Genomic DNA, 14,986 nt, shown 5'->3' with positions numbered 1-14,986 from the left:
TCTGGGTTTTTTTCAAAGGCACATAACATCAGTATGTTAAGCTGTGCTTGAAGCTTCTGTAAGCAAGAAAAGCCCACATTTAATTTTATATTCAACTCCTTTCACTTTGTTTTGTGTTAGATCTTAGAAGCTACTTTCAAAGGAGTTCTAATTTTCAGCATCTTGAATCTTGTTTGAAAATGCAATAGACCAATCCTGGGTTAAAGGAAGGGTTTCTTCAGAACTATGAGCAGGCCAACCTCAGGGACAGGAGTTATCTCATCCCCCAAAGCTCCTTTCTTCTTTGGAATGGTGAGGGCTTTCTTGGCTACATATTGCCATTTGGGTTTGTTGCTCAGTCTGAGCAGGCAGTGTGTCTGTGTGAGTGTAAAGCTGATGTGTGAATATACTCCTGTTGCTGGGCTGCGTGCAGTTCGGAGCGTGCCTTGGTTTGAGAAAATACTTGGGAGATCCACCTTAAAGTAAGGTACTTCAAGCGTCTGTTGAAAAGCTTTCTGGAATGGTAAAATGGTGTTGAGAAGATTGTGGCTAAGAGTAATGGGCTGTCAGCTGCACTGGAATAGAAAATTAGGAGGGAAGAAAAAGGGCCAGAACACTGCAATGTTTGTTACAAACTAGAAACATTCATTTACTGCATGGAAAGAGCAACAGCGTGTTTTGGGGGAAGGTGGACAAAAGTAATTTCATGGGGGGCTGGAACAAATGACTTGTCGCCAAGCTGGCATTGTAATTTGGTTAGGTGTTTTTTTTCTGCTGATGCATGTTGTGAAACTAAATTGCTGGTCTAAAATTAAAGGCCAACTGCTTTATTATTTTTGAAGGAAAACATTATTTTTAGTTATCTTTGCATTTTGTCTGCAGAAAGTCTACCATCTCAAGACCAGGCCTCTCCCTTCACAGGTGAACTAGGTACCACCTAACCTGAAAATAATTACAGCCACTACATGAAATTAATTGAACAGACATCAATTATGCAAATGTTCTTTACAGAACATTAAGTGTGATGCTGTTGGCCAATTAGACTTAAATTGATTTTTAATTCCTTAATTAAAACCAATAACAATATATCTGGAGTTTTTAACCACAGAAACAAATTATTTTTAAATATTTTCCTTTTTTAATGCAAATTATTCCAGGAAATTAACAGCAGTAACTGTCTGGGAGATTTTAACATCCTATTCCTATCAATTTGACTCCCTATATCTTAAATACTCTGGGATTTTCTGGTTAGGGAGGAATAGAGGAGGCTGCCAGGAGATGGCACTGCCTTTGGTTAAAGAGAAAGCAGCTGTGAAAGGGGTTTTGAATAGTTTTTCATTTACCCCTTTAACATGCTCTGGATGTGGAACATGTTTGACAAAAGCCTGGGAGCAAATGACATTTCAGATAAATTGAGCAAATTCTGCAGTAACCTGTTAAGTAAAATGTTAACCTGTGCTGTCTAAGGTATATTCATCATCTGCTAAGTGAAAAACACTGTGGTGAAAAAGTCCATGGAGCAGGGCTTTGGTTTTGTTGGCTTTTTGTGGCTTTGTGCAATAGATCCTGATTACAGGGGTGGCCGTGGTTAATAATGGCTGGGTGCAGGGCCGTGGGCCCAGTTCCGTGTGCTCCGTGAGGAGGGGGCAGCTCTTTCTGATGCTCTGATGGGAGCTTTGGGTGCAAATCTCACAGCTGCAGGGGGCTTGCTTTCTTGGGAGAGCACAAGGGTTGGTGCAGAGCAGCACCCCAGACTGGGAGTGAATCTGCTCACACACCCTCTGTGCTTCCAGTTTCAAACAAATCACCTTTGGTACAGAAAGCCAGATTTTTCCACCTTGCTCAAGCAGCTCTGCTCTGATTTGGGATGCAAAGCCCCCAAAACCATGCTGTAGCTGGCAGGGGAAAGCTGGGTTTATGGCTCTTTTGTTTTTCCAAGGTGACTGGGTAAATCTGGCCTGAAAGGCTTAAGGCCTCTTATGCCTCTTCTTTCTGTGTGGTGTGGCTGGGGAACTTCATGTACAAATGTCGTGGATAAGCTCTCTTCACATAGACATCTGTGTAGCAGAGCTTTTTGGGGCATGGTAGGCCCTCTTCAAAGGCATGTCTGCTCAAAGCTCTTTTTTCCTGCAAGAGAAGAAAAAGCTATTTATTAAGTTATTAGCTTGGGAACAGTTGGTCAAGATCCCAAACCTTGCCCAGTGGGCGTGGAGCCCAAAGGGTCTGATGGAGGGATGCTGGGAGGCTCTGGCTGGCACAGGAGATGTTCTGGCCCTCAGGGAAGGGCAGAGGAACAGGCAGGTCAGGGCAGGCTCTGCCAGCAGAGCCATGGCATGGATCTGACCCAGCTGAGCTTAAGAAAGCATCAGTGCCCCCTTCCCAGGTACTTATAGTCTCTGTTCTCTTTCTGTCCCAGGGCCCCAGAATGGCTGGAATGACCCTCCCACCCTCAACAGAGCTGCCAAGAAGAAGAAGGTACTCTAGGAAGTCCTACATCAACACAACTGAGTGCTGATCCCTTGAAAAACAATAGTTTAAGCTGCTCCTGGGAAACCTGTTGGCAGGAGAAGGGAAGAGAAGGGTTAGCAACAAACAAACAAAAGCTGCATCTCATGAGCAGAAATGGCCTTTATGTCTCTCTAATATGCATTATCCCTCTCCAAATGTCTAAGCCTCTAAAGAGATGGTGTGTTTTTGCTGAAGTTGTGGTTGTTAATAACAACATTGTTCATGGTTTGAAGCAAATACTTCCAACTGTTTTCATCTGCAGTAAAGCAGCAGAGTTTTGCAGGAGATGGTACTTAGGCAAAATGAGGAGGCTGTGCAAATTGTTATAGATTATTGATGTTGCTGGAGCTGAAAGCAATTTATCCTGATTAGGGGTCTGACCCTGAGAGATCTGTTGAGACTAAGACAATTTCCATGATGGAGATAATGTAGTTTTGCAAAATGGATTTAAATTGCAGCAGGGCAGGATAACTGGGAACACTTGGTACGGAGCAGAGTGAGCCTTTTCATCCCCTGCTGCTGTAGGCTGGAGTATCTCCACAGCACTCAGTGTTATCCACCATTCTCTGACCCTGGGAGGCAACAGTTAGTCTGGAGCATGTAAAGTGTGGGGAGAACAAAACATTAGGGCAGCCAAAATAAGGTCTGGGTGGAGGCCAAGGCAGAAGTCTTCCTTACCCTTTGGGTTTTGGTCTCTGCAGTTCAAAGTGAAGAAGCTTTCGGAGGCTGGATAGAGAACTCTTAGTGTCAGAATAACTGCTGGAGCAGAGAGCTCAAGCAGCAGCCTTCTGCACACAGGGTTCTAGCTGCTTCTGGTGTGTGTGTGTGTGTGTCACAGCCAGCATTTCTGCCATAGCCAAGGCTTGCGGGTTGGCTCCTTCTAAATGAGGAATATGTTTGTTGCATTCCCTCTTGGGTATTTAACAAATCTGTCAGTCATGTTTCTATGTTTGTTTCCCTTCTGTCCACTGTCTGAGGAGTGGTTTAGGATATTCTAAAATGACTCACCACATGGACTGTTACAAAATAGAAGAAATATCTGGCATTTCAAGTTGTAATTTTCAGCTGTTTTCCTCCTAAGAACTTATTCACCACTCAAAAGTTTATTGCTGTGATTCATTTCTTTTATAATTGACTTTGTTGCTGATTGGGATTTTTTTTTTTTTTTTGGCTGTCCCAAACCACTAGCTCAATTCTAGCATCATTCATTCAGGGTTCTGTAATCGTCCCCTTTTTTTCTCCATGCACACCTGAAGAAATGTACACATTCCATGGAGGCCTTTCTGTTGTTTTGATTCCTGCACGATGTGTAGCAGAGGCCAGTAGCTCATTTTGTTGTTTCTTCCCTGTACCAAATGTTTGTGAAACACCCCTGTGTAAAGACTGGCAGATGCTCAAGAATGCCTCTGAAATGCCCTGGTAATCTGCCTTAGTGCAGACCTGTGTGCCAGAAGCCTGAAAGGCTTTCACAAGCTTTACTGGGGCATGTTGCTGGCTGTGACCTACGTACTGTACTGCATGGACAAAAATACACCCTTGGAAGTGAGACACAAAAGTCTAAATATAATGACCCAATAGTAAGAATAGATGTAGGTGTGGGTTAGTTTTCTCTTCTAATAGTGCTGGTGTGCCAAACCTGTGGTTTGGAGGGAGAGTGGCCCTGATTCGAGGTGGCTGCACTCAGCTCTTGTAGGCAGGGGCAGGCTGGGCTGTGCACACGCTGTGCAGCCAGAGGGATGGGTTTGGTCAGCCAGAGTGAAATGCTGTCTTGTCTGCCCCTGTTATTTCTGTATCCAGCGCTCCCAATTACTGTGGTTTGGGAAGTCTGTAAGAACTGGGTGTTGTGCTGTGCCTGCAGCAGCCACACCAACATAAATGCCTGTTTTTTTCCCTAGGTGCCTGACAACTTCCTGCCCCCGGTCCCCATCACCTCCCCCATCATGAACCCGCTGGCCGACCCACAGGCTCAGATGCAGCAGCCCCAGGCTCCAGCTGTGCCCAGCAGTGCGCCCAGCTTCCAGCCTCCACACCTCCCTGCAGGGCAGATGCAGGTGCTGCAGGGTGGCTTCCAGCCTGCTGCCCAGCCCCTGGGGCCATCCACCATGGCACCCACTGTTTCCAAACCCAGCACGGAGGGGGCCCCGGGGGCCCCGATTGGCAATGCCATCCAGGTAACGTAGCCCAAGCACTGCATGGGTTGGTTTGTCCATCTGCAGAGCCTGCCAGGCAGGATCCTATTGTCCAGGCTTTTCTTGTAGCTGCAAAGTGTACTGTGGAGTTTCTAGGCACTGGCTTTACGCCCTGCTGGCATTTTGCTACTTTAATTTCCACCTAGATGCTACTAATCCTATAGTCAGTATGGGCCAGCAAGCTGCTTCCTTGTGCAACTTTCACATCTTCCCAGAGGGAGCAACAGCAGGTGCTGGTAAAGTCACCTCCACACAGGCACAGGGATGAAATAGGAGTTGTGCCAAGCTAGGTAATCATGCCACTCGGTTTAGCTGAGAACAACATGTGGGCACAGTGACCTGGAAAAGCCTCACCTGTTCTCTGCTGCTCAGCACGTGCAGGCACTGCCAACAGAGAAGATCACCAAGAAGCCCATCCCTGAGGAGCACCTTATTCTGAAGACCACGTTTGAGGCTCTCATCCAGAGGTGCCTGCTGTCTGCCTCCGATCCGGTAGGTGATCTCTGTGACTTGTGATTTCTGGTAACAAACTCATCTCAAAGGGAAACAGCAGTTACCTGGGAAAGGGAGGATTAACAGCTTTAACACAACCACTGGAGCTGGATAGGAAAAACATTTCCCATGGCAGCCAGTACCCTGTAAATGATCTATCCCTCCCAAAGCTTCTCATTTATTTCTGATGGCCAGTAAATAACTGCAAAGCCCAGCTGCTGACTCTTCAGCTCGTGCCTGCCACATGCTAAAAGGTGGTGTTGGGGGTATGCAGAGGGCTTTGTGCACTGAATTTGCTTGGTCAGCAGCACAGACTCGTGCTCTTGTCAGTTCAGTACCACACAGTTGCTCAAAATCCTTTATTTCAAGGCTGTAGAGTGGATATATGTGTGTGTGTATGTGTTTGTATGTATATATAGTGTATTCTGCATTCCCTTTGACCTTTTCTTCCTCTAAGTGCCCCTTCCCCCAGACAGAGAAGGCAAAAGCATTCTACTCAAACCCAACCTGGGATTGCTTTTCTACTCTGCCAACACATTTTGCTTGCTTCTTGTTAAGTCTCTCTGATATTTTTAGGCAGTGAAAGTGTTTCAGCCCACGGAGACAAGAGACACCGCCCTGACTGTACACATCAGTTGTTGTCAGAGCAAATACAGGCACTGCTCAGCTATTACATTCTGAAGGGGAAAATGGGAACAGGAGCTAAAGAACGAGGAGAACAACCAGTTTGCACTTCTGCCTAATTGCTTTGGCTGGAGAGATGTCTTGCTGCTTCCTAGACACAATTTATTCCTCTCTGTCCTAGCTGACCATCTGTAAAATGAAAATAACTTCTGCACCTTTTCATGGGTTTTGAAACTAATGTTGTGTGGTCATGCATCTGAGAGTTAGGCAGTCCAAAAGAACTGGGGGTTTCTTACCTGCTCCTCCTGGGGTACTTTTTCCTTGGATATCTCAGTTCCTTGATGATATAACTGCTGCTGAGGAGTTTCTGCATGTGGCCCATGATCCATGTGCTGTGTTCTCCTTTATGCCATCTGAACAGCTTTCCCTAATTTCTAGCACAGCAAGCAGCCAGCAGTTGGTCTTCACCCTTCAGCTAGAGCATTCCCACAGGCTTTTTCTCCAGGCAGTTATTTAATCCAGAGAAATGTTTCCACTTGCCAGGGAAAATGGCAGTTATCCTAAGTGAAGATGGATTGATGCACAGACTGATTTAGGAGGAAATTCCCTTACTCTGGTGCATTGATGCCATTCCTGCTGCTGTTGACCAGCAGCTTTTTTATGCTCTTGCAGTTATAACCTTGATGCTTTATTACTCTGGAGTAAAATCTAGAGTTTTAAATGTTGTTTTTTAAAAACAAGTGGATAAAAATTTATTTCTTCAGCAGCTGCAGCTCCAGGTGGAATGTACTGTGGTTATTTTAAAAGTCTTTGGTGGTAAAATAATTCCCGGCCTGTCAGTGGGAGGTTTACTTTATAAAAGTCATGGAAGCACAAAGTGTCTGTAAGGACAGATTGGGTTAGGCTATTAGTTTTTCTGTTGACACTAAAAGCTTACAGACAAACTGCTGGCTTTACTAATCACATGAGGAAAAATATAATTAGGTTTTGTCATAAATGATGACTGAGTTGTATGCACAACTGGAGAATCTGCATGTGCCAATAAACTCCCTAATGTTGCTGGGTACTTCATTCAAAAGTAAGAATTTTATCTAGTTATCGCTATGCTTTTTCAGTGAACCATAGGAAAAAAAATTCGTGCTGCAACTCGGAATTCTGTCACTTTTCTTATCAGCTATGCCAGTGGGGTTTGCAAATGAGCAGTGGCTTTTGGGGTGCACCTCTACAGTTTTCTGTAGAAAGCTGAAGTGCTTACATGTGGAGAACTACAGTCATGTGGTCTTTCCTAGAAAAATCAGGGGAGAAGAGTGCAGAACAAAGAATCCAAATGATGTGTTAGGAAGATGTTGAGAAAGGAATTTGATGTGCTGCATGGACCTGTTTGCAATGATATCACATTGGTCTGGGGTTCTTACAGTCACTGTCCTTTGATGTATTTATTTGTCTTGCAGCAAACCAAGAGGAAACTGGATGATGCAAATAAACGCCTGGAGTTTCTGTATGACAAACTTAGGGAACAGACAGTAAGTTCTGTTTTACTTCCCCCACCTCTCAATCACTTACGGCCAATGACTTCATTGGTGCAATACTACTTCAGCAATATGTAGCAGGTGCTCATTTTTTCTTTGGAAGTGTGCTTCACATCCATTTATTGAAAGTTTGCATGGATTTCTTAGAAAGCAGCCAGTTACTGTGCCTGGCCCCACATGCCTGTGCAGACTTTACAGTGTTTTGGGAGCATGTCATGAGTTTTATGGTGCTGTGCAGAGGCTGTGCTGAGACAAAGAGCAGAGCAGCAGGCACCATTTCTCTGCTCCAGGCAGGAGCTGAGACACACAGCCTGGGGTCACAACAGAACCCAGGGGACTTTGATTTTGGAGGCTCAGTGACTTCACTGGAAGGCAGATCTGGTAATTTTTCCAAAGCCTTCCAGGAGGCTTTGGCAGAATAAAGGACTGTGCTTAAATGCCTTAGTACCTTAAGATTAGAGTGATGTAATCCTCTTCTTGTCAGGCCATGTTTGCTGAGCAATTAACCTTACCCAAAGGTAAAAGCTCAGTAGGTTTTTCTGGTGCCAGGAGTGTGTCACAGCAGGTCTTGCAGGGCATAGCAGTACTGCAGAGAAGATCCATTCTGGTTGAAATCTATTGTTAGACTTTTCAATGACTGTTCCCGGTGTGGTGCAGCTCTGAAGATGTCTTATCTCCAAAGAAAGGAACCTTCCTGAGAGCCAAGTGCCACACTCTTTTCTTTTCAAGTGACACACTCTTTTCTAGAAAAAGAAAATAATTTCTTTTTCTAGTTTTTCCTTTGTGCTGACCTGCCTTGCCTGCCTTTCTTTCAGCTCTCTCCAACCATCATTAGTGGCTTGCACAACATCGTGAAGAGCATTGAAACCCGCAACTACCAGGAGGGACTGAACATCCACACACACATCGTCAGCACCAGCAACTTCAGCGAGACCTCTGCTTTCATGCCAGTCCTCAAGGTTGTCCTCACCCAGGCCAACAAGCTGGGGGTGTGAGCTAGCCCCACACTTGCAAAGCCCTTTCCCAAAGAAGTGCATTTCTACGGCAGACGTGCGGGAAATGGACCAAATGCTCGTCCTCACAGCATGGCGCAGTAGAGCTGACAAATGGCATTACACTCTCCCTGCAAAGTACTTGGTTCTAGAAGGGCTGTGGAGCCCTGGTGCTTTTCTTCTTCTTTTAATCCTTTTCCCATCCCTAACGATTCTCATCTACAAATAGTATATTTAATGGATGATGTCCCACGTTGTCAATTTTTAGGTGCATGTTACACTGCTAAACAGTGGCTTTTAATAACAGATGTATGTGTTGAAACAACAAGATAGGTTGTGTATTGGACCCTAAAACAGATTATTCCCTTCCACCCCACTGTTCCTTATCCACCAGATTAAAAACAGTCTGATCATGTTACAAGAGTATTTGGTCTTTCATTTTATGAAGCTGCTTGCAGTTCTGTTATTACAATTTACATGTTAAATAGCTTAATTGTGCACTGGGGCAAATGAGCAAAACAAAAGCTAATGTGATATTTTCAATAAATGTAAATTTATTAAAATACTTCTCTATGAATTGCAGTGGAGGGATTTTGAACTGGAGTGCAGTGGGGCCACTTTCTGTTGTGTCCTGGGCATGAGAATACTTTTGTTTTTCCTCTTTTTTTATCACTAAAAGGTCTGTAGAACACATAAAGATCAGCAATTGGAAGAACTGTCTGGATTTGGGAAACAAAAGAAGCAGTTTTGCACTAACCTAAAATATCAGTGCTTGTGGAATGTAGATTTGGCAGTGCATACTGCAAGAAATAATCTCAATAACAATGTGAACCACGGCTGGCTTCTGTGACTTCCAACAGATTTGTTAGGCAAAACAGTTTTATTTCCTTTCCAGCATTTTCTTCCTTCATAAGCTTTTAAAATTGGTGAACACAAGGCTTCAACCTGGAGTTACCTTTTTCAGGAGTTTAAACAACATTTGGAGTAAATATTTTGGTCTAGGTTATAGGTCTCTAAGCAGTGTTACAAGTATTCTTGTGTAAGTGTACTTATACAAATGTATTCAGCACCTTTGTGTCTTGATTCAAAGTAGAAAAGTTTTAAAAGAAAGAACCCATTCAAAGGTAAACAGGAATGAAATAAAATTAAAAAACCCCCAACCCTCAACAGGGTCAAAAGCAGCTGTGCTGGGCTGGCCTGTGCTTTCTGTGATGCACTGCTCAGCAAGGAAAAGAAAAAGCAATCTTCAGGGCCAAACCAGCAGATAGGAAGTAATGCTAGAGGAATTCAGGAGCTGGCTTTGCATATCCTCTCCTGAGTGCTTTTGGATGTTCTTGACATGGAGCAGGAGTGGTGGCATGCACTGGGACTTGTGAAGGACAGGCAGATGGCTCATGTTGTGGGAAGCTGGCTGTTTCTGGCAGTGCCAACTGGGGAGACTGATGGTGGTGGCAGAGGGGCATGCCTTCCAGTAGGTACAGGGCTGTGGGCAAAAGCAATGCTGTAAATTGCAAGTTCATAAGTTGGGAACAAGAGCCTCAGGATGTGAGAATAATTAGCTGGGAGTATCTCCTGTGTAAGAGATGGCTGTGTGAAAGCCAAGGAATGCTTAATGACACAAACCCTCGTCAGGTTTGCCAAAGAGGATGCCAAATGAGAAGGGACTCAGCAAGGCACATGTGCCAGGGACAGGACTGAAGAGCTTATTTAATGGGAAGAAATTAAATAAATTTTGCTTGTTCCTCTTCTGAAGAGCACAAGGGTAGAGAGCAGTGTCACATGAGAACAAATGTGGCATGAACTGGCCAGGTGTAGGTTTGGTTTGGAAATTGAAATGGTCAAAAATGAGACCACCAGATAAGAGGGACACGAGGAGGGGTTTTGAGGTGATGGTATCCTAAGAGTGCCCTGATGTTGCACCATGGCCTGGACACTGTCAGCAATGGAGAAATCTCCTCTCCTTGCTGGAACAAAAGCCGTCTTCCACCTCAGCCATTGGACAGGAAAACTGCACTGCCCAAGTGCATAACAGGAGTGGATGCAAAAATCTGCTACTTCTCTCCTGAGAGCAGCTGAGATGAATTATTGGTTGTGCTGCCCGTCTGTTCATATCTTCAAGGAATGCCAAGCAATTAGCCACCCATCTGATGGGATAAATGCAAATGGCCATCTTCATTTGCAGAAGGCAATGAATCCCTGCCAAGTTAGGCTGGTAAAATTGGCCCCAAATAGCCTAATTTTGATCTCACTGAGTGAGAAGAGATTTATACCTTTGTAACACCACCCAAGCTGCTCCTCTTTGCAGCCACCCAGAGTTATAAGAAGGGATGGAAGGAAATTCAAGGATGTATTCTGAGCAGCATAGGTGTTGTCTGATGGCAGCTGACATGAGGAGCTACCTTGCTGCTTCAGCAGTCACCATCCAAGCAAAAGGGCCAGCAGGAAAGGGCAGAGTTGTGTCCTATTTGCTGGAAGCAGGTGGGGATGTAAGAGCAGCAGTACTGCAGAGAGGCCTGGCTGCAGGCAGGACATCCAAGTTAAGCATTTGAGTGAAAGCCTTTTTGTGCTTGTAAAGCTCTGTAATGGATTTACTTTGGTTTTTCTGGCAGAGGTCTGAGGTAGCATTAGGCATGAATGTTGGAGATTGTCTTTAGTTGCTGCTGCCTTTCCAGCCTGTGCACAGTGTACATCAGACTTTTCCTGTGTTGTGCTTTTGGATCACACAGTTCCCAAATGTAAAGATTGGGAACGTGGGTTTACTGCATAGTAACTGTGTCTTCTCTGCCCAGAAGGAAGCATGAGCTAGGCTGACTGGGCTAGTGAGAGACAAGGGACAGGGGTCTGGCTTCCAGAGCTGTTTCCCCAAAAAGCTATGGAGGGGAGGGGGCATGTTTTGGGAAGCATGGCAGAGCCAGCATGCAGAGCAGTGGCACCACTCCCCAGAGCTCTGCAGGCTGCCCTCAGCTTCATCCTCACCTTCACCACTGTGCTGGTACTTGGCTTCAGCAGCACCAGCCCCGCTGTGTCATTAGCCCAGCTGGGGACCCCTTTACGCCTGAGAGGGGAAACAAAGGAGATCCTGAGTCGGGTATTTCCCTTCCCTGCCTCCCCTCCCCACTACCTGCCATCCCACATGGCTCCACACCCCAAGTGTTCATTGTTCTGAGGCATCTCCATGGCAAAGGCAGAGCAGCAGGTATAGAGGCAGGCAGGCTCAAAGGGAAATCCAGCCAAACATCTGCCACCCACTGACAGCACCTCCCCTGCAGGGAATGCTGAGTGTCCTGTGGAGGTGCCTGCTGCTGAGAGGAGTCACTCAGCCTTGAACAAGGACCAAGGCCATTGCCAGAGGATACTGAGGAATGTCATAAATACTGTACTGATACCAGGAACAGTTTCAGCACGTCCAGCCTTGAACGGGTAATCTCCCCGCCTTAACTTGCTGTGTGCTGGGTTCATCATTCCCAGGTTTCCTCTGGAGATCCTGCAGGTGAAACAGATACATCACTGAATGGCCAGTCAGCATGGATGTATGGATACATCTAATGTAATCCTCACCCAAAAGAGGATGAACTGATTAAAATTCCTCTGAGCTTTCGAGCTGCAAGTTATCCAGAAGAGCATCTAATTAAGAGAGGATTTATTAAGAAGCACTAAAAAGGCAGCTGCAGCTGACCTCACCCAAGAAGTCTGTGCCTGCCTGGACAGCCCACAGAAGCCTTCTTGAGAAATTGTTGCACAAATTCTTTGCCAGGTACAGAAGAAGCACTTCAATCCACCAACACTGATCACATATTCCTTGTCCCTCTGACGTTTAAGGCTTTGTTTCCTTCTTTATTAAAGTGTTCATTTGAACAATGCTTTGGGATCATTATTTTTCATGGTGAGAGAAAAGAAAAAAGAAAAAAAAACCGAAAGGCCAATGTTGACAACATATTAAATAGCTCTGCACTGAAATGTGACGGTAGCAGGCAGGACTGAGTACCATTAAAATAAACTCAATGTTCACACAAACCATTCACCATCTTTCATCATCACAGCCCTCTTTCTTTCTTCCAGGCAGAGAATTCTAGAAGAATGTTTAAAATTGGGTTTAATTATATGCTCTCTGCTGATTCAGTTGCCTCAGGAGGTGTAGTTAGTGATTAATAACTACAGACTAATGTGTTAGTCTCAGCAGACTAATGTGTTTTGTAGCAATATCACTCATTAAGCCACGCTCTGCTGGGTCCAGGCCAATCAGGAGTCAAGGCCAGCGCTGCACCGAGACCACTGGGGATGGGGGTAAGCTGGTGTCTGCCTGCCTCCCCTGCCACACCACTCTCAAACCCTGGCAAAAGCCTCCCTCTGACCTCCTTTGGGTGGCTTTCTAAGGCAGGAAATAGTCAGGTCAAATAACTACTGGACAAGGACAAATAAATTCTGGACCTACGCAACGTTAGGGGTCAGTTTTTGTTTCTGAAACCTTTGTGGTAATAAAATTGTGAAGATACAAAGACTTTCAGGCCATTCTCAGTCTCAGCTCCAGAGGAGCATCCCAGCCCGGCTCACCCCAGTGAGGCAGAGAGCCTCAGGCCTCATGTTACTTGGCAGGAAGGATTTTTGATGGCTCAGACATCCACCTGAGGAGCTGCTGCTGCTGCCCCCGCAGGCACTGACACACAGAACACAACAGGCAGGGGCCATTCCCAGCTCTGAGTGGATTCCCCCATGTCTCTCCCTGCGAAGTGAGAAAAGAAAACAGGCTTTGTCTAAGGGGCAGTACCTAACTCCAGCAGCAGTGCTGAACCCAGAACCCCTGCAAGTCCATGATGTTTTCTGCTGGAACAGGAAGCTCCACCAGATGTAGGTCTTTGTCCTTGGTTCTCACATCAGTTGTTGGGCACTCAGTTGTGCTGGCAGAGCAACCTATAACCTTCTTCCTCCCAGAAACACAGAAGTATCTTTGTGGCCCAGAGACAGCTGTCCCCATCAGCAGTGGGAATCTGCCAGTGAGGTATTCCCAGGCTGGTGTCCAGGGCAGCATTTCACACCTCAGTGCAGATGATGGATGAGCCCTCTGTCACTGGCGAGGCTGAGAGGACGTGTGATCCCTTGTGGGGGGCACTGAAGCACTACTCAGAGCCTGTGCCAGTGTGTCGTGTGCCTGGGGCAGCCTTCCAGGCAGGCTCAGAAAGGCAGGCTCAGTCCCAGGGGAATCACACTCCTGCCTGCTTCCTGTGGGCAGATTCGAGTCTGTACTCCAGCCCCTTCACCCAGCAGAGAGATTTAAGCAAGGACTGGGCGAGGCAGACCACACAGTGAGATCATTTCCAGCCAGTGCACAAGACAGGAACAAGAACTACGGACAGGTCCCCTGGCCCACAGCTCAGTGCCAGGTGTCCCTTTTACCTGCACAGAAAAGGCATTTCTGCAGCAGTGGAGGCCAAACTCAGGCATGACAACAGAAAGTCCAGCTGGAATTGCCAGCAAAGGCAAGATGGAGCTTGCAGCAAGAGGGAGGCTGTCACCTTCCTCTCAAAACACTGCCTTGAGTTCGTTCTCCTCTTCAGCATGTCTACATGCACCATTGGGTACAGCAGACAAAACCAACTTGTTTCCAGATCTCTGAACTACACCCCAGCTTTGCTTTTTTTTTTTTTTTCTTTCCCAGACTTGAAGATCCTTCACTTTTAAAAATATGAACTCAGAAATGTTTATTGAGAAAATGTCCTTTTACCTCTGTTGCTGTTTTGATTGCAGTTCCCCAGGTTTTTTTTCTCCAGGCAATTCTGGCTTACTGAATGTTTTCCAATATTTTTTTTTTTTTTTACCTAGGGAAGTAGGATTCAGATTTGCAAAATCTTTCCTTTGCATTTCTGGGAACTGACAAGGCCTTAATCTGAAAGTCCAGACCTCTGTCTGTGACATATAGTCCTGACATTATGATTTGTGTAGCCAGGTACCTTTATTCAAAAGAGTAGAAGTTTTCACAGCATCATGTCCCAAAATACGCTGCTTCCCACAGCCACTGCAGTGATCCTGGGACAGATGCTGGTGCTGTCACTGAGTTGCCACTGCCCAAGCAGTGATTTCTGGGAGCAGGGGAACAGTGATGGGCTCCACACATGAGGAATGACACTGTGCAATGACATTCTCAGGGGGGATACTTAGGTCTGCCTTGGGCTTCCTCTGCTTCTCCATCAGGACTGGCAACTCCATGAGCATTAGGGACTGCTCTGGAGCCATCTGGGTTGGTACCACATAATATCCCCCTGACAGTTTTGCTGCTGCACTTGCCAAGCTTTCTCTGCATGCAGCCAGCTTCACTTGGAGAGGGACATAAGGACTTCTCCTCACACAAGTTACCTGACAGTGTCACCCTAAGCATCAGCACTCCCTACACCCAGAGGACCTGTGGCCACAGCAGAGCATTTTTCAAGTCATCTTTGTTCACCTGCTTTCCCTGCTGCCTTGGCTACTCTGTAAGCAAACTGCTGGGAGCTAGAGACAAATGTGGGGTATGAAACTTACAGTATTGTGTTCAAAGGCTCACAGAGGGAACCTTCACAGATGTCTTCCCCAGTGACTTGAATTAGCTGGAAATCTGGCAAAGCAATTTGTATGTGTTTGCTTCTTGCCAGGGCGCGGAAGGCAGCTAGCAGGCTTCAGTGCCACTTGCATCTGCACAAGC

General features: G+C 45.9%; 1 protein-coding gene across 11 annotated transcripts in view; it reads left to right on the top strand.

Moving 5' to 3' along the window:
- SEC31A (SEC31 homolog A, COPII coat complex component) overlaps nucleotides 1–8,866 on the top strand; it is a 39,713-nt gene extending 30,847 nt beyond the window's left edge. For 6 of the 11 annotated variants that reach the window (XM_041412028.1, XM_041412026.1, XM_041412025.1 and 3 more), the window contains 5 exons: nucleotides 2,396–2,454; nucleotides 4,383–4,658; nucleotides 5,049–5,168; nucleotides 7,244–7,315; nucleotides 8,137–8,866. In XM_041412028.1, coding sequence (XP_041267962.1) covers nucleotides 2,396–2,454; nucleotides 4,383–4,658; nucleotides 5,049–5,168; nucleotides 7,244–7,315; nucleotides 8,137–8,316 — 707 coding nt within the window. In that variant the 3' untranslated portion in view covers nucleotides 8,317–8,866. Of the gene's footprint in view, nucleotides 1–861; nucleotides 910–2,395; nucleotides 2,455–4,382; nucleotides 4,659–5,048; nucleotides 5,169–7,243; nucleotides 7,316–8,136 lie in introns of all 11 variants that reach the window. The other 5 variants (XM_041412023.1, XM_041412020.1, XM_041412018.1 and 2 more) reach the window with 2 other exon arrangements.
- Nucleotides 8,867–14,986: the final 6,120 nt, after the last annotated feature.

Source organism: Onychostruthus taczanowskii, unplaced genomic scaffold (genome assembly GCF_017590055.1).
Source record: "Onychostruthus taczanowskii isolate IOZ18803 unplaced genomic scaffold, ASM1759005v1 scaffold38, whole genome shotgun sequence".
Taxonomy (NCBI): Eukaryota; Metazoa; Chordata; class Aves; order Passeriformes; family Passeridae; genus Onychostruthus; species Onychostruthus taczanowskii.
This window is presented reverse-complemented; position numbering and strand designations above follow the sequence as displayed.